The sequence below is a fragment of the Lottia gigantea genome (assembly GCF_000327385.1).
Source record: "Lottia gigantea unplaced genomic scaffold LOTGIsca_73, whole genome shotgun sequence".
NCBI classification, from domain to species: domain Eukaryota; kingdom Metazoa; phylum Mollusca; class Gastropoda; family Lottiidae; genus Lottia; species Lottia gigantea.
The window spans coordinates 1204241-1231809 of record NW_008710453.1 but is presented as its reverse complement, the minus strand read 5'-3'; the positions used below and the strand labels follow the sequence as shown (position 1 = coordinate 1231809).

The 27569-nt window shown below is 31.8% G+C and overlaps 1 protein-coding gene across 1 annotated transcript in view; it reads right to left on the bottom strand.

Annotated features, from left to right (window-relative positions):
• LOTGIDRAFT_196246 (hypothetical protein) overlaps positions 1 to 23815 on the bottom strand; it is a gene marked incomplete at its 3' end in the record, with an annotated part of 29575 nt that extends 5760 nt beyond the window's left edge. The window contains exons 1-18 of the mRNA XM_009066155.1: positions 23748 to 23815; positions 22379 to 22507; positions 22053 to 22186; positions 19583 to 19650; positions 18739 to 18819; positions 18247 to 18352; positions 15629 to 15752; positions 14943 to 15138; positions 14718 to 14768; positions 14151 to 14290; positions 13573 to 13739; positions 12942 to 13089; positions 11918 to 12018; positions 11191 to 11243; positions 10698 to 10764; positions 10035 to 10189; positions 9580 to 9630; positions 8893 to 9021 (exon numbers count right to left, since the gene is read on the bottom strand). Of these exons, the coding sequence (XP_009064403.1) occupies positions 8893 to 9021; positions 9580 to 9630; positions 10035 to 10189; positions 10698 to 10764; positions 11191 to 11243; positions 11918 to 12018; positions 12942 to 13089; positions 13573 to 13739; positions 14151 to 14290; positions 14718 to 14768; positions 14943 to 15138; positions 15629 to 15752; positions 18247 to 18352; positions 18739 to 18819; positions 19583 to 19650; positions 22053 to 22186; positions 22379 to 22494 (1887 nt within the window). The remainder of the gene's footprint in view (positions 1 to 8892; positions 9022 to 9579; positions 9631 to 10034; positions 10190 to 10697; positions 10765 to 11190; positions 11244 to 11917; positions 12019 to 12941; positions 13090 to 13572; positions 13740 to 14150; positions 14291 to 14717; positions 14769 to 14942; positions 15139 to 15628; positions 15753 to 18246; positions 18353 to 18738; positions 18820 to 19582; positions 19651 to 22052; positions 22187 to 22378; positions 22508 to 23747) is intronic.
• Between the last annotated feature and the right edge of the window lie 3754 nt (positions 23816 to 27569).

Sequence of the window (27569 nt, the reverse complement as noted above, 5' to 3'; positions counted from 1 at the left end):
GCACGAACACAATTTTGAGTTTAAGTAAGTTCATTCAGACTAGACTCGTAGAAACTTGCCTGACTAAATATAGAATTGTTGCTGACTTAACAGTAGGCATAATTTGGTTCCAAAAATGAAAGTAAAAGTATATGAAAAATAAAACTGAAAGTAGATTTCTACTGAATTTAAGGAAAAGTTTACCTTGTCAAGGATGCTTATAAATACTTCTAAAGGTCATGAAGTAAATATGTTATTTATTTTGAAGGGCAATAAGGTACAATTTACCCTTGATGCTTCCATCAAGTACATCAACCAAATAATAGGACACAGGAGACATGGATCAAAAACTAATAAAAGGATTTAATTATCTTAAATAGTTATATGAATAAATAAACCAAGTAGTGTACTAATCATTCGAACTGCAACATGATACCCAAAATCCAGAACAACATATTGGCAAAACATTGGTTGCAGGTAATGAACTTTTAACATTAGGAGGTATATCAATCAATCAAGATGACACACAGTGTATTATCAGTACAAGGTACACGAGTTATGAATGACGAAAGTTTCTGCAAGATTAGAGAATTCTAAGAAGTGATATGGGCAGATGACAATAATTTCAATCCTAATTCCATTAATCCTACTCTTTTTCCATTAAAAAATAGAAAAAAAAACAAATTTAAGATCATTAGCTATCAGAAAAATTAATCTTTTCTCAATATTCAACTTGACCTGACTACAAAACAAGACAAGGAACAGCTGGTAGTGGTTGTTTCCTTCCAGAAGTAAATATTACTGTAGTTTCATCCTAAAATTAGATTAGTGCCATGTCAAATCATCTTAAAATTGACAACAGATAATGAACACTCAATGAAGAAAATGTTTAAATACAGATCTGATCATTTAAATATTGGATCCTTCAGCCATCATATAACCCAGACAGTCCTCTCTCCCCCCTCCCCTCCCTTGTAAAATGGATTACCACCCCTTGCATCACCCCCGCCCCCTGAAAAAATTCTGCCAATCGACACATTATTGCAACTTAACTTAACTCTAAAATTTATTATAATTAAATCTGCAGCAACCATATATGATAACAGTGTATGTTTTTTCGCACCAAAATTCAGTTTTGTCACGTCCTCCTCGGCAAACAGGTTTACTAAAATAACCTTTTCCTTTATCTAAAGTTATATAAGAGTTGAAATTTGTAAAGGTTTGTACTAGGAAATATATCACTAAGAAAATTTAAAAAATTGAAATATCAAAAAATATATTAAGTGATGTTGCACATGAAATATCCTATTATGAAGTCTTTATAAGCAACCTAAATGAAATGAAACTTTTCCAATTAAATATTAAATAAAAGTATTTAAAAAATTTCCATTCCCTTGGGTAATATTTAAACATTTTGATGGAAAATTCTATAATTTCCACACCAAAAATATGTCCACATCAAGTAGGCCCACACTCTGTCACACTTTCTCATAAGAATTTTCAACCAAGTTGAAAAAAATTATTGATTACTAAAAACTAAAGATCCCGTTTCTAAAAAACTCTTTGATGTAATCATCAAAGTGTACAAGAGAAAAATCACACTTATGACAAAATTCAATTGCAAGATATTTTGGCAAACGATGAACTGAAACGCTAGCCTGGATCTGAAACTGCTTCCTTTGAAAAAACTTTAAGACATTACTGAACATAATATCTTAGACCTTTTAAGTAGAGAGTCTGGTCCAAAATATATTTTTCTTACTTTCTGAAAGAAATGGATACAATTTGGCAATCATGAATCATAGACAGATGTTTTCATAAATTAATCTGGACCCCTGTTGCCATTGTAATGAGGTGATATCCTAAGAATTCTGTAATAATTTTCTAGACACTATGCTAAAGAACTGGATGGGTTCTTGCACTTGAAAATGGTTTATTTTGCTTGCTAAAGAAAGCATTTATGGAACTACATTACTAAAATGTAGAAGAAAACTGTTGTTGTCCATGCAACAATTATTGTTTCAATTTAAATGACTATAATATTCATAATTGTGAATCAAAAATCAAAGAATTTCATTCGGTATGAAACATTATGGAGAATACAAATTTCAATTTTCAATCTTGAATGGTTTTTCAATGACAATTTCTAGAAATTTTGATAACAATTGTTCTTTTGAGATAACAAGCTTAAAAGATATACAACATTGTTTTTTTGATAGTACTAAGACCATGGCTGAATCTATCAATATCTTGATGTACGTGGGGGTGAATAGCTTTATACTGATAATAAATCCTGATTGTCTTGTGGTTAATTTATAACAGACCTCTTCTTCATATAACAGGTATAATATATATATACACAATATTCACAGTTGATATGATCGCTCTTACTACATCTTTCTCTCTGTTGACTAAAGGTAGGTAGGTAGATGACAAGTTAACGTTTGCTTCCAGCGTTGACTAAATATGTCTTGGGTCTTATATAGTCATGTTCCATAGGGATTATACCCAAGGTGATGGTAGGTAATCAAATTACCACTACTTATAATTAAGAACTAAGACTACTGAATGTCTGAATATACTTAATTAAATAGTTAATCCTCTATCTCTCTGTCTACTAATCTTTTGTGACTATATTATAGAGTGATTAAAGCTAGTTATCATAATGATATAAAGATGTAAAGATGTAAGAATTAACATATAAAATAGACACTCTAGCTAAAAGGTTATAGCATGAGCCAAGCAATAATACTACATATGATTTTGCTTGGTGATAGTACCTGTCCACTGTAAAACACTCTTATTGCAATAATGATTTTGGGTATTTTATTTTGTTTTAACCAAACTGGAGTGTCTTTAATTTTAGAAAATGTCAAAATTACAAAATGAATTTTTTGACTGAAATTCTTTATTTTGAACCAGCTTTTCCCCTTAAAGACTAATCTATCTTGACTACTGTTACATTATCCTGCTGAGACCTGAATACATCATTATCTTCATTTTTTATGTCTCATAATCATATCAATATATAATTTATCATCCTAAAGATGGGTTCCCTTATTTTTTAGTGTCAAATTAAGCATTGAACTATTTGATTAATTGGTATTTCTAATGAATTATCATGTACCGGTATTCTTAATCATTTCATTATGTTCTTATTGCATATAACCAATCATAAATGTCCATGAAAGTACAGTCTGGATAAACTAAAAAAGACTTTTAAACCTTTCTTGATTGGTCACTCTTTGGAATTCTGCTGGTAATTCTCTTCTAATTTAGCTAATTATGAATTAATTATGGACATGTGAGACAAACTGGTATTTTTCCAAGTCATTAGAACACCTGTACTTTCTATTCATATAAGTATTGGCATTTATATTATTTATATTATTAGCATTCATGAATGAAAATAAGGGAAGACTTCTTTAATAATATCTAGTTCATGCATCTTATCAAAAGGTAACATATTTTCTTGAGTAAAAAATTACATGGATGAGATGTTCTCAGGGGTAAACTAAACTGAGCACACACCAAAGTATAACGATCTCACAATAGTTATAAGTTTCATATGGTTCATAACTTTATGGGAAAGTCTAACTTTAAAACTGTGTCCTATATATCTAGTTTCATTTTGAGGTAATTCTTAGAAACCATAAAATTTATGTAAATAATCGACAGACGTAAAAGTGCATGACAAATATTGGAATGAAGTTTTTTGTATGTAATGTACAAAGTAAATTCAATGGCATCTTGATTTTGTACCAGGTATATCTATGTATAGAAGTAAATATTGAATTTGCTTCAAAATTAAGATGAAGGTACTTACAAATTTAAATTTATTTAAAAGATATCTCATTTTAGTTCATTTCAACTTTTACTGAAAGAAGGGTTATTGAAAAGAATGTCTAAAATTTCCCTTATTGCATACTGATAGAGCAGGTACTAAAACATTCATCAACTTTTTAAAATTCTTATGACCCCAATTTCTATCCTTAGGGTTATTAAAGAAAATGTCGGTATTTTACCTCATTGCATACTTAAAGAGTTCAGCTCATTTCATTTCTGATGATGAAAAAGTCTAGTCAAAGGGTTATAGAAGGAAAAGTCAGTAACTTCTTAATTTCATACAGTAGAATGTTAGCTGAGCCTGTCTTCATTAGTCCAATAAGGAGCAAAGGAAGTAAGATGTATAACTTCATTTCTATTCAACATTGTACATAAATCTAGGTTCATGACATGTTTCCACTTGCTTCTTATTCCCTGAAAATGTCTTTCTTGAATAAGATATTGCTAAGCCTGTTATATCATGTTTCTACTGAACACTGACCAAGGAAGTTATTCACATTAAATGACTTGTTTATATAATAACACAAAAACATAAAAGACTTCATAGGGAATTAATAATAATAGTTATTTGTTACTGTATGAATGCAAAATACAGAGAAATATTTTATATTCGTTTTTAAGGGACAATGGTATCTTGACTGCAAACTTCACTCACATGAAGCGTCTGAGAGGTTCCCCAAGAAAATAGAATAGATTTGGTGAATACAGACTCATAATTTTGGACAAAAGCGTATAAAAATCATATTTTTGAATTTGTTAGAGCTAAAGTTGAAATACAATGGGGGTAAATGCCATTTTTCTAGAGGGGGTGGGGGGCAAATTTCTCCTCTGTACCCAGTCTGTAATCTTCATCTCATTATAGTGAGAAAATTTCCATTTTTTTATAATTCTTATTTTGAGAAAGGATTAAAACTGATGCATAGAGACAAATATATTGAATGCAAATATACAAAAGCTGAATATCTTTTTAAGAAACATTAGATCAGGGGGAATATATACTAGTAATATTGAAAGAGATTTGTAGAAATGTCACAGTTTATGACTATGAAAAAAACATAAATGCTATGACAAGATGAACTTCTAGTAGAATTAGGATTGCTTTTTAAATTGGTAGTTCCGGTATATAACATCCTTCCCAGGGAATCCATTTTAAACTAATAATAATATACAATCCAAGGACACTAAGATAACAATATAACACTATCTTGTGATATCATCAAAGCTCTACAAACTTCTACATTCATATTCATATGAAATAATCATCATTTGTGAGAGCTTAAATTTTGTAGGATTTGTAGGTTCCCAAGAAATAGCAATAATCAAAAGGAAGTTCTTCACTAAGAATATGCTTTGAAGGACAAATAGCTTATTATATATATTATATATCATTCACTGTTAACCGAAAGGAAAAAAGATATGTTTTGTCCTACTTTTTCCCTTGGTTTCAGATAATGAAGACATGTAAGAAGGAAACATTTCATTAAAAATGTCCTTTTAGCCTATTTTCAATTATGGAGAGATCAATCTTGCAAAGTGTTCAGTCTTCAGGGCATCAGCTGTTGTCCCATCCAAATGGCTAAACACTGTTGTCAGCACCTTGTGGAATAGTTCCGACAAGTTAAATGTTGTCATACTTGTATCTAGAAATAGTGGATGTCCTAAACCTAGACCAAAAACTCTGCCTCTTTTCCAGCCTCTGATAGATATTTCGAAAGTTTGTCGGCTGGTGTAGAGACAGAAAAACTAGGCCCAGTTTTGTGGGAAAGTTCCGCAACACTGAAGGTGCTCTGGTTTTAACCATTTTTATTAGAATTTGATCTGCAACACCCAGATAAACCATCATAATGTCATTTATGTCATGTCTGAAAAAATATCTATCAGAGAATGAAGTAGATGCATGTCTGCCAAGGGGAGCAAATCACATGGTCTCTTTTAAAAGATCAGATGCACTTTGAACCTGTCTGTTATCATAATTTAAATAATGTGAATAGTTTGCAATATTAATATATATAAACATGAGGTAAACTCTATATTCTATCATTTTGGAGTCCACAGCCCCTTCATCACTTTCAGATCGTTATCAAAGGGACATTCTACTTTTTTGTAGGTCAAAAACATTTTTTGCCAAAATTTGTGAAAACTATACAACAAAATCTAGTGAAACATGCCTTTTAACATATCTGAAAGTTTAAAATAAAAGAATTCAGCCCTTAATATTTTAACACCAAAAATATTTAAAAACATTACGAAAGGTTAAGTTTGTTAAGATGATTTTTGGAAGCTGTTAGAAAACTGTATGGATTTAAGTAAAATAAATGCCTAATTGTAGAGAAAAATGTCACCTACATATTCTAAAGAACCGATAAAATATGATTTCTGAGGTTTAATGCAGTTGCCATGCATGATCTGAAGAAAACATTCTTTGATCATGTTCAAGCAAACTTTGAACCCATAGCATTAACCAATCAAAACCACAGCTAATATGCACACTGACAAACAACATTCCAATTTCTGAAATTACCAGCAAATCTTGAACAACCAGCAAATCTTGAAAAGAGCATTTTAATTGGGGAATATTTCAATGACTAGAACAAGAGTTGCATAAAGCTTTGTCAGATCATGAATGAGTAGTGTATTACAAACAAAGTCTGAAAAATATATCTTGATCTAAATTCTAATTGATAACCGCCCAGTGGGCAACATTCTTAACTTAAATTCAGAAAAAAGGTATGGAGATTTGAAAGTGATCTCTATCAGCTAAAACAACAGTTTCCTTTTTAGCTTTCTAATTATAGAAAATATTTCCTTAAAGTACAGACATGTTTAAAAATCATATCACCACTCCTTTCAGTTTTACTTTCTCTAGATTGCTGACGGTCTACAGGTTCATGTTTTGTTGATTTTCAGAGATCTATCAGAATTCGATAGGAAATTATTCAATTTCAGCAAACCAATAAATAACAAAACATTTCTAAATAGACAAATGTAATTTTAATGAAAATCAGAAACTGTTATAAATATGCACCAATTGCCATTATGATGAAATTAGTACATGTCCTTTTCAACGTTATCGATTTTATATAAACAAGAATTTCAGAGAATTTCATTATGCAAGCATCTTAATCACTTACCAGCAATTTCTTAGAAAAAAAAGACAAGTATCAATTTATCAATATTCAAACACTTACAAACCAGAAAAGGAAAAAGTTTACAGCTAAATATCCATTATCATAAATACGATTTACCCAGAATTCCTAGTTCAATGTCATCCCATCCCAACATTCTTTTTTACTGCATCGCGGTAGATTTAAATTCAAATTTCACTTTGAATTTTAAACGACAGACTACTAGTTGATATTCTAGGAAAAGTTGGTGTTTCATCATAGAGCTATTTCCAGAAAAGTTTGGATTATATCAATACATACATAATTCAAACCATTTAATTCTTATTGGCATCATTCCCACATGGAAGTTACTACAACTGTACAAAAATACTATAATTCCTTCAAAAATACCTCAAAACTAGTATATCCACTGCTTGAAAATCGAGGTATCTCTAAATTGTTCGGTCATTACTCGTTTTACATTATGACGGAGTCTTGAAAAAGTTGAGTTGTCAATGTAATTTTCAAACATGGATTATTAAGCATACACATACCCAAGATGGCTTAAATTTTGACAGTAGGCAGTGAACACTGTTACTGATTAGCTTTGCTATACAATTCCTCCTTTTGAAGGTACATTTGACCTTCGAAAATAGGTAACCATTGCCTTTCATGGTATTTCCTTGATTTAAAATATTCAGAGAAGTGAAAAATTCAGTATAACCCAGTCTAGTTTGATAACAACTACTGGAAACACCATTATAGCCCTGGGATTGCATACATATACCATTTTGTTACTCATTAATATGTAGACTTACCAGGGCTGTTTATTCATTTTTTTGTCAGTCCGACATTTTTCAACAACCTGTGAAATTTGATCTCAATTTCCCCTTGAGAGAAGGTCTATTATATCATAGCCTACCTATCAATAAAAAAATATTGGGTCACCTTGTCCTTTGAACCTGCTTTTCTCAGCAATTTGCTCAACATTTAAAATTATTATTTGAATTGAACCCATTTTACCCCTTGCCTTTCAAATACCTTTTTTTTTTTTTAGGTTTTCCTGATAATTGCCATAATTGACATTGAAATGTAAGATCACCTATATATTTTCCAGAATATTTCTAAGCTTAGCTTACTGATTTTTAACATTGATTAAATAGGTGTAACACCTGCTTCATGTTTCATTTGAGTGACCAGATTAACTGCCTTATCAAGCTGATATCATTTTATATAATCTATTATCAATTTTATCTGAGAGACTTTTCAGGGAATTACCAAGTTATCTACTGCAAAATAAAACTGAAACTGAAAATACTTAGCTATCGTTAGGAATGGTATAAATTGATGCTATCATTGTCCCCGATACACATAAAAAATCTAGAAAACCTCTTTATAATGTCTTTAACCTCTCGAAACATTGAGTTTAAATTGAAAAGCCGTAAGTGTATGCATCTTGATTATGACAAGCTGAGATAAACTTCTAAGAAATCAAACTTCTATGTGGTTAAGTTGTTTAAAATTCTAAGAAATTCATCTTGGGGTCTTTTGAGCCGAGATTAAAATAAGAAAGTTTCAATGAGCTTAAAAGGATTCAAAAGAATTTTTTTTTGTCTTTGTTTGCTGATTAGGAACACACTGGTACAAAGGGTATTTGTGATAATGATATCATATTATGCTAATGAAGTGCAGTATAGAAATAGAAATATGAGTGTCCAAGATAAACAAACATCATAGAAAACTTCTTTAAATATCTTTATAGTATAAAACTCATCTATCATATCACATACAGATTTTGTCCCTTTTAGTTATGTTTTTGGAGAAAATTATGTAGTTTTCTTGAACACGGTAAACATGTACAAAAGAAAGTTCAATTCAAGAGGATACCAAGATTGAATTTATTTCATTTGTGCTAAGAGAAATATTTAAACAACTTCAGTTAATTATATAAAGTTAGACTTACCCTTCTTGCTCTTTCAACCTCTCCACATGGAAGTCTCTTATTAAAATCTATACCAGTTAATGGTGTTCCAGTAGGTGGTAATAATATAGAGGCATCCATCATTAAATATTCCACGTTTAATGGCCGATTCTAAAAAAATAGTTTTAAACTTTTTAAATTTTAAAGTTGTTTTCGTTGAAAATGGGAAAAATGATATTTCAATATTTTAATTGTAGACAAACGTGAAGTTATACTTTAATATGATACAGACAGCTGACATTGATCTCTATCAGCTTTTGCAGCCAAGATGCAGATGACTGTATCCCTTTCAGAAAGGAAGATTTCAGATAAGAAGTTTAAAATTAAAGATGCAGTTGAAACAAGAAACACCAGTTAATGTTCTAGGAGTTTTACATACCCTTATCACAATAAATACTGGTATAGGAATTGTCCACGATTCTAATAAGTAACTTAATGTTTGAAACAGATGTTTTTTCATGATATAAAGACTGAGTTGTTTTTTAAGAAATATTTATTGTTTTTTCTTACATTTAAAATTTCTAGTTAAGAGAAAAAAACGAGTAAAAACCATACTCCTAAGAAATATCGCAATGTATACCCATATCACCCAGTCCTAGGTTTTAGTCATTTGACTGAAATTTCACAGCTAGTTTTGTATAAAGGGGAATAACTCATATTAAGACTAACCTTCATTTGTCTATATTCATCTTCAAACATATCCAGAAATATTTCTTCACTCTGCCAAAAAATCATAAAAAAAAATCATAAAAAAACTTCAGGATAACAATTACTAGTAATTAATATCTAGCACTCAACAATTATTCTACATTAGAAATGTGCAAAATTACAGTAATAAAATAACAAAATCTTTTGTTTATGGAGAGCTTGAGTTTGGTATTTGCTCGATCACTGAGAGGTCCTGTGTTCAAATTGGGTATACTGGTAGATTAAGATGATATCAACCATTGATTTTCAACCAAGTTTCCTCTTGCCAGTGATGAAGGTCTGTGGGGCTCCTATAGAAAAAGCCTGTATAGAAAGGTAACGATCTCATTGTCTTCAGATGGCCAGAACAGGTACAACTATGAATCAAACATGCCCCTCTAATTTAAAGTTGCTATTTTATTAAAAATCATAAATACCTTATAAAAATTACGCAGTAGTTGGGTACTCCTTTCTTTAGCATTCTCTACACTAGCTAGATGTCTATCTTGTAAATAAGATGTATCCTCTTTAAATGTTAACTGTTTTAATAGCTTTATCGTCATTTCTAATGTTGCTAATCTCACTTTACTATCTGTAACACCAATAGTTAAATCATTTCTTAACTGGAGCTGCAGTGGCTCAGAGAGCTCGAAGCTTACTTGCTAATCTGAAGCTCAAAGGTTCAATATTGTGATAGGACGAGATAATACCTTCATATCTTTCAACCGGTACTATAATCTTAAAGAGGCATTCTGACATTTTCGTAGGTCGCAAAAAATATTTTTTTGTTTAAAGATTGGTTTCCTTTTACTTAGTGTGTCAAATTTAGCAAACTATTTCATTAATTGGTATTTCTAATGAATTATCATGTATTCTTAATCATATCATTTTGTTCTTATTGCATATAATTAAGAGTTTTAACCAAAGATAAATGTCCATGTATGTACAGCCTGGATAAGCAAAAAAAGACTTTTTGACCTTTTTTGATCAAAACTAGGTCAAACTGCTTAATTAACAGTAGTATGTTCCATTTTCAAGTATATTTTACAATAATTCTTTAATAATTAAAATGTTGCATACTGCCTCTTTAAATAACTTACTGGATTGAGCTGCTATAGTTATAATTCTTAATAATCTTTCCACTAATATCACATTATAATGATGTTTCTCCTGTAATGGAAGACAAAAAACAATCATTTATTTTCTTATCAAAAAACAGGAGTCAAAATACACAAACACAGACAACAGTAGATCATTCAACAAAGAACATAAATAAAAAATACCAACATTTTAAAGAGAAAACTTGTTCTCAACAAAACTGTCTTCAACTGTGCAAATGATTGGAGATTCAAAATTCCAACAAACGAAGATAAGCATCTTTCAAGTCAATTCCAATGTTCTAAGACTGAGCATATTCTAATTAATAATGGACACAGACCACAACAAAGTATTTGCTGGCATAAAAAACTTATTTTTGGATAATTTACTATATAGATAGAGGCCATAAGATAAACGTCAAAAAGATTTATGAAACAGCATTCAATGTTACATTAAAAAAATATGATTAGAGTTATAATTCAAATCTAATCTTACCCTAGATTTATCAGTTGGCATTAAAACTTGATCTAACACATTCTGAGATAAACCTAGATAAAGTAAAACGAAAAATTAAATTCTACATCCTATTTCTCTGCATACGATTGGGCTTATAAAAATTTGCAACACCATACAGTGTGCAATGCAAAATTTGCCAGGACAATGGTATTAGTCTTATAGATTGTCAACTATTCAGTAAGGATATCTTTATTATAGCACACTTGGCCTTGGTTTATTGTCCCAACTGCAGAACTAGACACTTAGCTTAATGTAGGCTACCAATAGCACATTTCCGTTCAAAACCAGAATTGAAGTCATTATGCCTAACATTTTTCAGATATGAAATAACAAAAGGTACTCATAAGACTTTGGAAAGAGTAGGGTATTGGTTTTTTGTCATAAACCATGAAAAAATAACCAGAAGAAATTTAATTTCGGCTAAGCATAGTGAGCAAATTAAATGAAGCTTGGCTTAAGGCTGGGGACAAATTAAAGGAATTTACATCTTGAGTAATGGTGAATTAACACACTTGAGTCAAATATGTTAAAAATTTGCATATTTGGCATAATCTTAATAATTTTACATGACTCTTTATTCCATTCAGTGAATTGTTATTTACATGTCAGTGTTGGACAGTCAAGTTGAGTGCTGGCTACTGCCGACTGGCATTGACCACCAAGGCAACAATCCTTAATATAACGATCCAAAAAAATGACAGATTACCTTCGTTTTGTCCAATTGCATATAACATACACAGGGCAAATAAAGCTGCATAGTCATTTTCACTACATTCTAAATCATTAAATATTGCTTCTAAATAAGGCCTAAGATAAAGGAAAAAAGTTTGGATTTGAAACAATTGAAGAATTAGAAAAGTTCAATAGTGACAGTTTGTTGAAATTTAAGCTGTAAAGTTTACTTCATACTGTAATCTTTCAAAAATGAAACCTTACCTATTTTTTACTATATAAATCAAGGAATAGCCTATTTTCAACAATATAAATCAAGTAAAAACCTATTTTCTACAACATAAATCAAGGAATAGCCTATTTTCTACAATGCAAATCAATGAATAGCCTATTTTCTACTATATAAATCAAGTAATAGCCTATTTTCTACCATATAAATCAAGTAATAGCCTATTTTCTACTATATAAATCAAGGAATAGCCTATTTTCTACTATATAAATTAAGGAATAGCCTATTTTCTACTATATAAATTAAGGAATAGCCTATTTTCTACTATATAAATCAAGTAATAGCCTATTTTCTACTATATAAATCAAGGAATAGCCTATTTTCTACTATATAAATTAAGGAATAGCCTATTTTCTACTATATAAATCAAAGAATAGCCTATTTTCTACAATACAAATCAAGGAATAACCTGTTTTCTACTATATAAATCAAGGAATAGCCTATTTTCTACAATGCAAATCAAGGAATAGCCTATTTTCTACTATATAAATCAAGGAATAACCTATTTTCTACAATACAAATCAAGGAATAACCTGTTTTCTACTATATAAATCAAGTAATAGCCTATTTTCTACTATATAAATCAAGGAATAACCTATTTTCTAAAATACAAATCAAGGAATAACCTATAAATTAAATACTATCCTGTTTTCTACCATATAAATTAAATACTATCCTGTTTTCTACTATATAAATTAAATACTAACCTATTTTCTACTATATAAATTAAATACTAACCTATTTTCTACTATATAAATTAAATACTAACCTATTTTCTAGAGAAAATCTGGGAGGTGAATTAGCAGGACCAGGTACATATGTCAGTCTTTGACATAACTTTTCTTCATCAGTAGAATTCTGGTTAGGACTAGATATATCTGTGTCTGCAGAGGCTGCTTCACTGATTGGACTTGTTACTTCATCTAAACCAATGAGAAATCATTAAAATTGCAGTACCCAATGAGGAACGTTGGGTCACATTTTTATCCATCTGAATGATTAGACACGTTTTCAAAGTAAACCCATCAACATGTCCAAAACCAATACATATTTCTACCCTGTTATACTTTAGTAGGGGGCAGCTAGATTGGTGAGTTATGCATGTTTGAAATTCATAGAATCAACCGGACAATGACTAATACAAGTTGGAGTTCGGAACATGTCTAGACAGAATTCAAAATGGTGGAGAAGGTAAAAGAAAGTAATGTTTTGATTGTGACATAATCTGGTTCTGTACTGTACGATTGAGACCAGAGTTGGAACAAACAGAACTTGCTCAGAACTAATCAATCAATCACCACTTAGATTAACATTATCTTAGAGAGTGAGGATCAATATACAGACTTAAGAAACAAACAGCAAGCCATTTTTGTCCACTAATCTGTAGAAGTAAATCCTACCAGAGGTTATGTCTGACGTCTGACTACCAGTATCAAATTGTGAAGTACCACTACTACTACTATCTGGAACCGTCTCAGTATTAGTATTAGACTTGCTTGCTTGCTTAAAGTTACGATGAGTATTGGCTAATGTCTTCTCTAATGATTCTGTTGGTTGACGAAACTCTCTTATTCTCTATAAAAAAAAAAAGGGAAAAAACACCAATGACAGGCAACGTCTGCTACCAGTTAACTGATCTCAAAGACAAGAATACATCAATCCATTGAAAACAGTTAATACAACTGTCAGTTTCCAAAGTGTACAATATTTTTTTGGCTGAAATTCATATGCTAAATTAACAATATTAAAGCGAATATACTTAGAAGGATGCCAAGCTGACATACCCAGTTACAGAGTGCCATCAAGTGTTTAAATATAGTGGTACTACTGTTTATAGTTTCATCACTGGGCTGGCTGGCATTTGATTACAAATCCAAATCGATCTGTGCAAAGATCGAACCCTGCACCCACAAGTTGACGAGCATGGATAAAAAAATGGTCAAGACTAGAAGATGTTATCCTTGTGAAATATAGATACATCTTTCTATTTATTTCTAAACTACTTACCATCTGAGGGGAATGTGATTGAGTATTAGATGATGATAATTCTGTTTCACCATGAAATATAATATCAGCTAATGGCTGTATTAATGATGGGTACTGTATTATCAAACACACCTATATTCATAAATAAATATTACTTCAAATACAACATCCAAATTGTATTAAGCTGCAAAACTGATAAAGGAGGGCATTGAGATTATAAAATAGCTCATGGATTTGAATATGCTTGGTTATGTTTTATAAATAATGGCCATGAGTTCTAATGGCAGTCGGCATGTGAAAGTATGGTGACCTTGAATAGAAATCTTCTTTCATTATTCCAGAAAAAGCAATGCTAAGACCAAGCTGGTAGAAAGGATCCTCGTGAACCCAAGTTGTTATCCTTGTAACAAATGGTTGTTTCTTTGTTTGATGTCAAAGCTGGTATTAACCAGAGCATATACACAAGATTCATGCCGAAGAGCTCAATTTTCTGTTATATTTTACATTTTACACTGTTTCACATGCTGTTGGTAACCTAGCAACAATAAGAAAAACTTACTTGTGACAGGAGAAATAAAGATACAACAGAACTGATGTATTTTCTATCACTCTATAAAAAAATCAAAATAGATAAGTTATCATTGAATTTAATATGCTTAGAAATATTTACAGTTTATTCCTTAACAAAAGTGTAAGATATGTAAAAAATAAGAAGAAAAGAAATAAAAAGAGAAATTCCTAGTTTGAAGTATTTTTCAAGAAATTTATGGAAAAAAACATTTACCTGTGCTTCATGAACAGAGAGTCGTTTACGTTTAGTTAAAGAATAAACATATAGTGGTATTAATAATCTGTTTAATAGATGATCTGTTAAAACTTCATTTAAAGCATCTATATCAATATTCAATATATCATTTAAATAGTGTAGATGATCTAAATGTTCAGCTACTAATACAGATAGACGATCACGACTTCTATGGCTGAAAAAGTGTCAAAAATTCAATAATATTAACTTTTTGGTCCTCTAAAATGGGAAGTTTTGAAAACAGTTGTTCGATGTTTTTGGCTTTTTTCTATCAATTCAAAAATGATAATTGAAAGTAATAGTGGCTTCAATATCTGGAGGTTTGGTTGGAATCGCAGGAACCATAATTGGCCAATAAACAGTATAGTGTTAATATAGAATTTATCAGTTATATATTTGTTGATACATATAGAAAGAATCTAAAAAAAGTCCCATGTTCCTATGTAGGATATATTTGATGTATGAGCAGAGCAAGAAGTATAGTCAAACAAAGTCTTCGCCCATCATAGTACCATCAAAAAATAAACACAATCAGTCATTGCTCATATTCCATTGAATTATTAGTCAGATCCTCTGAATGATTTACCTTTTATACCCCTGAAAATAAAATGGACTGGTTGTGTTTTTGATGATACCTGGATGAGTAAAAATATAAGAATACTTACTCTGAATCATGTCTAACACATAAATCTAATGTTAATATATGATTACCAATAAACCATACTAGATTAGAGAAATAAGGTGCAGCTGTTCTGTCTCTAATATACCTTAACATAGCTTTATCATCCACTGAAAAATACAAACACATCACAAACCTTGAGTTGAGCCTCAATATCATTTATGAGCAGACGGTAATGAAATCAAGTTTTACCTCCTATTTTTCTATTCCTGATGAGACTGAAGATGGGCAATGCCCTGATGTTTGCAATGAGGGGTATTTCGCAGTGGAATAAGCCAGTTGATTAATTGATCAAAATGATCTGCTCCGTAAGAACTGAAAGAATTTCCAATCATTGGCAATCAAAAATATTATATGCGTTTAACTCAATTTCGATAACTTAATTACATTTAATACCAAATTTCCCTTTGATCCAACACCTATTATTTTAGTATTCCAACACCCTTGACATAGTCTTCAATTTCATTTTATTACCAAGACTTGTTAAATATTTTTCAACATTATTCATGAGCTTTTCTACACACTGTATAAACATAACAATGTAGCATTAAATAGCTGCTCAAACAAGATCCAGAAGCACTGAAATGAAATGAATGGAGTTTTATGTCCTACTTTTCAGCACCATGTGGGCTAATGAAGATGGGCAACACCATGCACGGTACAATGAGGGAAATTTTGTCAGAACAGCGGCATTTGTCTTTTTCGATTTCCAACTGTCGAGGGATCTTTAACGTGCACAGCCTGTAGCACACTTGGCCTCGGTTTATTGTCCGAACCGAGCGACTAAATGCTTTTTCCATGTCAGCCCCTCTTACCTGCATGTCCACATATGCCAGAATTTAACCATGGACCTTCAGGTTAGCGAGCAAGCGTCTATTTCACGGAGCCACCGTGCCTCCCATCCAGAAACACTGAGGGGTTTCAAATGCATGAAAAACAATACTGCAATGTGTTATTTCGATGGAGGCTGCATGCAATGATTATGTTAATGTAGTAAAGCATTCCATTATTTACTTATAGAGAGCTCTGCAATATCTGACTTATCAGCATCATACTGGTTCAAAATTACATTTAAAGGACACAATCATATACAAATTGGCTTGATATAACCCTATTTCAGCCATCAGTATCACTCAGAATAAACAATCTGACATCAGGTTCTCCTACAATTCAACAAACATACTATCCTTGAAGTCGAGACTGCTGTTATTGAGATATCATGCCCCGGGAATTGATGTTTATTTCATTGTAGAAGAACTAAAAGTCAAATTTTAGATAGCTTTTATGTCTCTTCAATATGAAGCCCTAATCATTTATCATTTTTAATTCTTCTATCCCCAATAGTTTGGATCACTAGAATTCCTTTTGTTCTTTTAGAATGTCCTGCATGTAATTAAAAAATGAACTTAATTTCTTTATTTCGCAGTAATGCTGTCAAATATAAATGATTCTATTAGTAGCAATCTTCATTCCAGATACTTTTCAGTCATAGAAAATGTTGAGCAAATATGTATTTTTCAGACTAGAACAGAATTTTCAAGCACAAAAGTCAGGCAGAGTGAACTAGTTTCAATGTTAGTAGAAGCCAAAGACCTAATTCCAATTCTAAATAACTTTTCAAGAATCCTTGAGAACTCGTAATTCAGCAGAAAAGTTTATATATGATCACAAAATCTAGAGTGCATTAACTGTAATTAATCCTAAATAGCATAAATATAGAAATTAGCTAAAATTTCTAAAATGTCTCTGAATGTTTGCTTAACCAACTGATAGTGCTGATTTATTGTTGACAAGTAAAATCAGCTGGTATTGCAAATATTTAGAGAAATGTATCTCCTTTAAATGTTAGACTAAGGTATGGAACTGTTAAGAATTGGAATATATGTCTTGTGAGAGGTAGAATGCAATGAAGCATGTTCTGATTTATACTGGTACCTGAGCTATTCAACTGACCATAAACACCTAAAGCCAAACAAGGTAGAAATTAATAAGGGATAGACATGAGGCAAAAGCCACTGACAAAGCTTGTGAGTGTATAACATGTGGCATATTCATAAATGAAATGAATGGAGTTTTACGTCCTGCTTTTCTGCCCCTTATTGAAGGAAGACAAGGCCATGCAGTGTGCAATGAGAAAAATAGTCTACTATCTTATTTCAATCCTTATTCTACTGTTTTGTTTCGGTAAAATTAGCTTTTAAATCCCTGTTATCATTGAAAACATAGCTTCTACTAAATCAACTAAGATCAAGCGCAGTTATATATATTCCGGGGATATCGGGGAAAATTTTAGGGCATTTTTTGAAAAAGTAATTAAAAAACCAAGAATATTTTTACAACATTAAACCAGGAATTTTGTAACAATTCTTATTATTGTGAAGCTAATACATAATGATCCTTTTAGTAATGTATACAACTGGCATATATTCTAAGGCCTACACTATCAAATACTGAAAAGAACTAAAAAAAATGCCTGCTTTATATCAAATAATTGGGACATTAATGCAAACAAAACGTTTTACGAAGTTTCCAAAAATTATATCCAAAATTAGGCGTGGAAGGTGTTTTGTCCTATCAGTTTCTATTCAAGTTCAAATTACGCACCTTTATAGACATTTAATGTAATAGTTCTAACCGCTATTCTCACCATACTTTCTGAGTGATTGAAAAACTTAATAGCCTCTGTATACAATGCAAAATCATTGGTATGCTGAAATGAAAAATAAACATTGTTGTTGCCAGTTTTATTTCAGTTCATATTTTTACTCATTCCACAATTATCACAAAAATCACTAACAAGTGGCAGTGCCAGTTGGCAGAGTCAGTCTCCTTGAAGAGTACAAATAGGGGCTAATTGATTAAATTGGGGACATCTTTCAGGTTAGAGATTCAAATTGTGGAAGCGCCACAATACAATTTTGTAATTGAAAATATCATATTTTTCAATGTCCAGTCCAAGATTTGAAATGTTTAGCCTAAATTGTAAAGTGTCACTTCATGTCTTCTTGTCAATCGAACTTTGAAATGAAAGATATGTTTCATTCGGCAGTTTCTTGGCCCATTAGTATATCTATTATAATTCACATGCCTACTTACCTCATTATAAAAGAAGTGTATCGTATGTCTATTGAGTTTTAAAGATAATGTTTTTAAGAAAGATATATAATAAGCCATCACCTACAACAATAAAAAATATCACATGTTATCCTGAAATGTCAGCATTGGGTCAAAATCTGACCTTGAGTTTTAATTGAATTTTCATTTTAAACCTTAGGGTGTAAAGAAGGTACTAATGACAAAGTTACCATTGCGGTTAAGCAATGTTATGAAAACACAGGCACTGGCATGTAGGCGTAACCTCTAGTGATAGAGAAATGTTTGTGAAGTTAGTTTCAATAATAATATAGAATATTTGAAATGCAGATCCATAGTCTTCCGAAATTAGGTTAGGGTTTATATATTTAAAATAAAGACTGGAAAAAGTTCTTATCTTTAAGCTTTAAGCCATAAAGTCAAAAAAGCTCCAAGGCTCATTATAGTGACAGGACATGATTAGCATTCTGGAAGACCTGATGCCACTCTGCATATAGGTATATCACGTTTGACAAGCTTCTGTGTCAAGAGTCTGACATTTTGCCAGGACAGTGGCATTAGCCTGCTCTTTTTTCGATTTCCAACTGTTGAGGGATCTTTAACGTGCACAGTCTGTAGCACATGGGGCCTCGGTTTATTGTCCCAACCGAACGACTAGACACTTTTTCCATGTCTGTCCCTCTTACCTAAACCACTGATCGGGGGAAAACAGGTTGAAAAATCTGAAGGTATTATCACGACCTTCAGGTTAGCTCACTGAGCCACCGCGACTCCCATAGCTTATTGGACAATTACAATTCAGAAATCATATTTCTGAGCAGGACAAAAATTAAAATTGTAAAGTTACCTCTTCATCTGAGAAATCAAATTTATGTACAATAATAGAATTGATATGGTTATTAGATAATAAATAATCTGAAATAAACAAAAACAAATTCCTATTACTTAAATAGACTTCAAGACAGTTTGTTTCATTGTTAATTCTTTATGTCTTTTAATTTTATAAATCTGTAATAACTGATACACTTATAAGTATAGACCAAAACATCTGTCTCTATTCTAGCCTCTGATAGCAATTTAGACAGATGTCAGCTGGTGTAGAGAAAGAAAAAATAGGCCCTGTTAAAGGGGGACATTCCGCATCTCCGCAGGTGTGCAGGTTTTAAACCTATTTAGATACCTCAATTCTACAAGACCCAGGTATTTACAGTGTAAAAAATAGTGTTACAGTTTAACACGTATGATAAAAACAAATGATTGCAAGTTTCAACCTTTGATATGATTTGACACACTGGCAACACCCTTGATAAGCTTATACTGAAAATTTATTATTTAAGTGAGCATATTTTGCTATGCAACCATTTTTTTATATGTAGGTCTTATTTCTATAGGTTATGCATGAATTCTTCTGCCTAAAGAATAAAGAAAACCCAGACAATTTTAGAGAACGTGGCCCGTAAAATGGAATGGAAAATGCAAATTGTTGGAAAAGATGCAAAACTAGCCACTGAGGTATATTAACTAAATATATTTTATGAAAACATTTTTCTTAAAATAAAAAATTACCTGATATACAGAAAAAAATATCAAGCTTTATAATTTGTTCAAAGTAAACCATATGACATGTTAATATGTAAGTTAAACTACAATTATAATTTTTAAATTTACTTATTAAAGGATATTGTAAACAGGTTTTCAACTAAACTGAGTTTTTGAGTATGTCGTCCCCTCAAAGGTTTTTTTTTCAAAAATTTTTCAAAATAATATTCTTGACAAAAAGACTTCTAACGCACACAACTGACCAATTGGTCAAAAAGTTACTTTTAATCGTCCATTTCCAAGCACAAATTTTACACTTTCTCAAGAGCACAAAATCTCATCTGTCTATTCAGCCATCTTGTCTTGCCTCATGCATAAAGAAATTTTCATTTATGATATTTCAGAGAACAGAGACAGAAAAGAGTATTGCTTCAATTAAGGAATTAGAAAACAATGTAAACCGAAAGAAAGGAAAAGGGATTAAATCCAGATCATGCATTAAAGTTGTAAAGGTATGTTCATTTAAATAGTATTTCGTAAGATTAATTTGTAAAATTTTAAACTATGCTACAAGATCATTAAGTTTTACACGTCCGTCTGTAAGTATGTATGTACATATGTAGCAAAATTGATTCTCGTTCTCTAACTTTAGTTTGCGTCAACCATGTGTTATAAAACTTAACCACAATGCTTATTACACGAAATAGAGGCCAAGTTTTAATTTTTTTCATATTGAGTTCATTTAAAAGAGATGAATAGGCCTACTGAATGTCATATTTTTTTTTTTAGAATGTGCAGAAAATTGATTCAACACTTCCCAAGAAACATTTGGAAACAGAGGAAGAAGAAGCTCCTTATTTGGTGGTGTTCCTAGACCAAGAGGATAATGCATTATGTATATATGTAATTGGAGACATATTATTATTACCTTAAAAAGAATACAAAATCAATGCAATGGGTTACATTGGCTGCTTAGTTCAATTATTGACTTGTCAATGCATATTTTAGTTCCATGAGATCAGTTATGTCATGCAACATCAGAACTCGTGTTATTGGTAGGTTGCAACATGGGACATTTCAAAAGGATAAACACGTTAAAGTGTAAATTAAGTGTTTCCAGGCAAATTCACGTGTAATATGTTAATCAGTTGAACACATTAACATGTTAATTATTATTAACACTAGTGTTAGAGATCATTATTTTAACATGTTAATTAATTGTTTTTGCAGTGTATGTCATGTCTCAGGTTCCATCAAATTTTTTTTTGGCGAAAATGATCTAGTATCGACCATTTAAAACTGTGTGCGCATCCAAAAGTTCAAAGGTCACAGAGTCAACAATTCAATTCAGAGGCTGAAATAGAGGCAGATGTATCAGACTATTACTAGTAGTGTAGATATAGCCAACCTTTACGAATCAATACATAATATAATAAAAATAAATACATAAACATATCTCGATACATATCGCATTGTATTATGTATCATTGTATTGTGAATTCATTTCTTATAATATATTTTCAGATCATAACATATCATAAGTACGGGTACTTTACAACACATTCAAACAAGGATTCTAATTTCATCTGAATCTGTTGTATTTAGTTGACGTTATTGACACCAGGCAACTGGGGAATATGTGTTTGTAATTATGCCAGATAACGTATCTATATACAATACGATATATTGTAGCATGTCATAATGCAATGCATCGATTCACCAATATATCCACTTTTAGACTTTAAAGAAATTTGGAGAATTAAACAAAAATGACTTACATAAAGAGGTTTCATTTCTAATATTTTCAAATAATATATTCAATGTCTGTAATAACTGAACACAAATATATCTTCCATACTTCTGTCTTATGTATCTCAAGAAAAATGATAACATATTCTTCTCTAGGAAAAAACTGAAAAGAAAAATTGTAAATGAATTTTTTTTTAGCTTTATCTTAATGCCTTAGATGTCCCAGATGGAAAAGGTTCTAATTACAACATATTGCCCATACATATCACTCCTTTTAGTATTGTTTAATTTTTTTCTTGACTTGACTGGTGTAGAAATAATGGTTATAGTGGAAAAAACAAAAAAAAAAACTTACTCAAACACACTGCTGTCATTTTGATCACCCCATATGAGTATTTCTGATATGGATCTCAATGTTTCCACTAATAAACTTCGATTTTGTTCAGTCACAGTTTGGTTCTTACACAACATTCCATACAGAAACCTACAAATATGCAATAATAGAAATAAAAATGTGCAAAATACACATAAAGGTCATGGAATAAACTTCTACCAAATAGTACAATTGAGATGTTTTTCTAATACCACTGTCAGTCCTCGATGTTTAGAGAATTGCATTTCACCAATCATTTCTGTATGAATTTAAATAATGAATATTAAAATAATAACGAGAGTGTTTGGGTTGAGGAAAATGAATACCAATGAAACAATCACTATTCGTATAAATGATTTTACAGATGGGAATTTGCCATACCTAATTACAGCTGGGATAATAAGGAAAGGTAACTTATTTAGGGTCACTAGACTTCCACACACTGATTTGGATTAAAACCCACAACAAGTCAACAAACATTATTTTAACGCAAACAAATAAATGTCTTAATATACATTTTTACACACTCTAACCGACTGTGATACCAAAGCCCTCAAATATTAGTTCATGATCATGCTATATTGGATGTTTTCTCTGTACAATGCACCTGTTCTCTGCGTAGATTGAGTGATTTTGTTTGCTCAGTTTCATTTATCATCTTATACTTCACCTAGTCCCATTAGAAAACAAATCTCCGGGTGATGCGAAAGGAATCTTACTACCGTACATTTTCTGTCAAATGAGCATATTCCGACCAGTCAACAGGAATGCTGTCCTGAATGGTCTCAGTTCAGACACAGTCACACAAATTTATTCTATGGGATAAGCATTTCAGTAGAAAGTATCTTTGTTCGAATTGGTTTATTTTCATCCTGTATCCCAGTCAAAACATTTGAAAGCCTCGATATCTATTTTGTCTTTGACAGTTGATGGTTGGAACAGAGTCATAAAAGCCATGTCCTTGTTTTATTGGGATTGACCTGCACCTCGAATGGTGTTTTAATCATATTTAGTTACTTCTAACCCACCAAAGCCTGATATGATCTTATTCAGAGAGACAGATATTTTTGTTGTTCAGTCATACCATTATCATTCCCCTACCCTACACATGTTCATCCTACATTAATATCACGTCTGCAGATCCATCATAGATTAATCTAAGCTACTCTCTCGCTGACTAGTTGTATCCACGATCTCTACTAGGCTAGTGCTTCTATAGGATAGCATGATATCCTAACACCTAGACAGGCAAGTTTGTCGACTCTGCAGTGAAGTCTTAAAGAGACTCGAAAGAGGTCAGAGAGTAGTTAACAGGAACATCTTGTCAATCGATATTTTTTATCTTACTTACTTTAAATGTTCCAAGGAATGGGGATTTTTTGGTTTCCAAATAGCCCCAGTAAGCCAGTTCTTTTGTCTCGAGAACATTTTGAGTTAATAGACGGCTGCAACTTAAAAAGCTATAACAAAAAAACGTTAAAAACAAAACGTCAATAAAACAGTCGCCATTTTTGATCAGGTGACAGATTGAGTTATGCCCCTTGTAATGTAAATATCAGTTATCTCCCTTTTATCGTTTTTACATAGAGGATTATCATTACCTTTATGCGTTTTTATAAATAAGCCAAGTACTAACGATCTGAATAAAAAATTTTCGAAAAATTTCTGGAATGAAACGAAACCTCTCTGAAGCTCCATGAGAGGTTTGCGACAATATAGGAATCCAATTTTTTTAAATAGGCTAGAATGAATTTGTGCATCTTTTATTTCAAGGGAAGGGAATTCTCTGCAATTTTATTTGACCACTGCGGTTACTTATGAATTACTTTTAATTAGTTAAATAAACCAATTGGAGAAACTGTACAATACATGGACTCATGATTAGTCTTCGGAATGCTGTAATTCGAAGCATTGCACGAAGGTACAATGAGTACCTCTCAGTTAAATAGAGTAGTTCCTACATCAGACCCTCCTATATGATACTGTCTTTTTAATCAAAATTGCATCTCCTTCCTAAAATGCTGTTTTCCTTTCTATTTGATTTTCTCTTTCTCTGTTTTCTATTCTTTTTCTCCGTACATTTTCGTGTTCCCTTCCCGCTAACCGTCTCTTCCCCTTTTTCTTTTAAATTTTTATTCTGTCTCTCTTCATTCATCTCTACACTCGCGTCTCGTTAATTCTTCCCTACTGCTACTACTTCATTCTATCTTCTACACCCTGCTTCTTCTTCTCATTCATGCCATCCTTACTGCCCCGTCCACATGGTGCCGCTACTTCATTCATCCATACACTACTGTATCTTCTACTGTCGCTACTTCATTCACTTCCACACTCTCTCTTCTACTGCCGCTACTTCATTCATCTCTACACCCCTGTCTCTTCCACTGCCGCTACTTCATTCATCTCTACACCCCTGTCTCTTCTACTGCCGCTACTTCATTCATCTCTACACCCCTGTCTCTTCTACTGCCGCTACTTCATTCATCTCTACACCCCTGTCTCTTCTACTGCCGCTACTTCATTCATCTCTACACCCCTGTCTCTTCTACTGCCGCTACTTCATTCATCTCTACACCCCTGTCTCTTCTACTGCCGCTACTTCATTCATCTCTACACCCCTGTCTCTTAACCATAGATATATGGATAAAAATGAACAACAGTTTTATCAATAATTGGCATGGCTTTTATGGCGATTGAAGATAAACAAAGTTTCTCAAAAAGAGTCGATTCGGAATGCGATCCTATTGGCTCTTTTAAGCAGCTTTCTATTTGTTGTTAGATTATAGGCTATTTACCATTTCTATTAGCACGAGTGGCGGGGAATGAGTAACTACATCAATTAGAACTGGTGAGATTAGCTATTTAAACTTCAGAAGCGACATAACTGACAGAATACATGAGAGTAATACAATCTCACTGACTCTTACAAAATAGTTGTGCAGGTGGAATTGACTGTGAGGAAACTGTTGAATTATTAACAAAATTAATATGATCGTTTTTTAACTTTGTGTAAAGCCTGTTTCTATTTTGATCGTTGTTTCGGTGGAGAGAATTTGTATCAACCGTGAATTAGAAAAACTTAAAAACTATTTTCTGATCGGTTGTTCTTGTTTTGAAGGCGCATTACTCATTACATGGAAGCTACATACAATTATTGTGTTGCGTTATAAGGATATTCCACCAGGGACCGTCATCATTAGAACTATGGATATAGTTGATATTATAGTGTGGGTTTTGATATTTTTGTTCATGCTATCTTCTTTAGTAGTTAATGTGATCCATATTAAAATAATTTACAAGCTAAGTGGACGAAAACTGACTATGGAAAATATTCCAGTTATTAACTTATCATTATTATGTATAGTCATCAGTGCGTTTTATCTTTTTTCAGTTAATTTTATGATTGAGAAAAATACAAGTCAATTTCACCCGAAGATCTGTTTTATTCGAATGATAACTATAACATGGTCGTTTCTTTGTTTGTTATCAGCATTTTCTATTATTGGTGCCGAAAGATTTGCATCAGTTGTTTATCCGCTTTTCCACAGAACAAAAATTTCTACAAAAACGCTTAAAATGTGTTGTATTGGATCTTGGCTTTTCGATGCTGTTCTAGTTGCCTTGGCTCAAATTACTCCCATGGACTACGAAATATGTAGTCTGAACAAACATACCCTGATTATTTTATGTAATTTATGTTTTGTGAAAATAGCTTCTGTGATTTGGTTTTATTGTAAAATATCGAAAGTAGCATACACAAAAATTGCCCCTCTTGGTGCAACACCTCAAAATACTCGACAGTTAAGGCGATCTAAAGTAATGTTTATGGTGTATATAATATCCGTTGCCGTTTGGGTTCCACCTATCACGTGCATATGGACACTCAGGATTTTTGCTCCAAATACTGATTCAAGAATTTATATTCTTATCACACTATCGGCCTTTTTGTGTCTTTTTTCAAATTTTTTCACTCACATGCTGAAATATATTTCTTTTCGTAATGAAGTAAAATCATTTTTTTTAAGGTGCTGTTGTGCAACAAAGCAGATCAAAAAATCGTCTAATATCCGTTGCATTACAACTGCGAATGCAACCTAAGGTGCGGTATCGCAAATAGGCGCGTATACTGAGACACTGTTTAGAACACGATTTGTTTCATCTATTGTTTTTATTGTATCGATCACTGCACGCACTGTGCATCTTACTTCATGATCATATTCGGAAATTCAAGGGCATGGTTAGCCATTTTCGGGCCTTGGTTTGGGTCTTGAATAGGTGTTTAGTCTTCATTATCGCATAATTCATTCAAAAATATCTCAAACTAGGAATGTCGCTTTCTATTTCAATATTGTCGCAAAATTATTGTTTTATAGTCGCCCTATATTCATGGCTCGCCAAAACTTAAGTATTTGGGTCGCCTAAGCTTGTCGATGTAGATACATGTTAAAGTGATACTACGTCTTAGAATGAACATAAAATATAACTCCATAATATAAGAGCATATATATTCATCAGTACATATACCTGGTGTCATAAATAACATAACAGGATTGTTATATAATCCGATAAATCCAAAAAACTTAATAAAAATGCAATTAAGTATTGAAAAATATTAAGCGTTTTTCAATAAATACTTGGTTTTATGAGTTTTCCAATTTTCTAGATTTTACAGGGATTCTGTTTTAACTTTATGACACCAGGTAAGTTCACTGATGAATATATACTCATATTGACCATTCTTGAGAATTAAATTTTATGTTCATTCTAAGACGTGTATCACTTTAATACAATAATTATTATTTTAGTGTCTTAGTGTTCGGGTTTTTTGTCATGTGAGTGTTTGAATCCTTGCAATTTGTGAAAGATTATTATAGGTGAATAAGCATAGGTCTATCTGTTATTAGGTGAATTTTACCTTTTTGTTTTGGAAATGGTAATGGATTTAATAGGATCCGCTCGTCTAGCTTGTGACATAATTATATGTCGTCTTTTTAACTTTCAAATGCGGATAATTCTGGACACTCATGGATTTGAAGATTTGAAGGCTCAAATTTCGACGGTGAGCTGTGATATATTCCGTTTCTGAGACTAAGGTTTGTCAAATGGATGGCGAACATGTCCCTTTCAGACGGACCAAAAGTAAGAAAGGCCTAACATGTAAGTTTTTATTGTA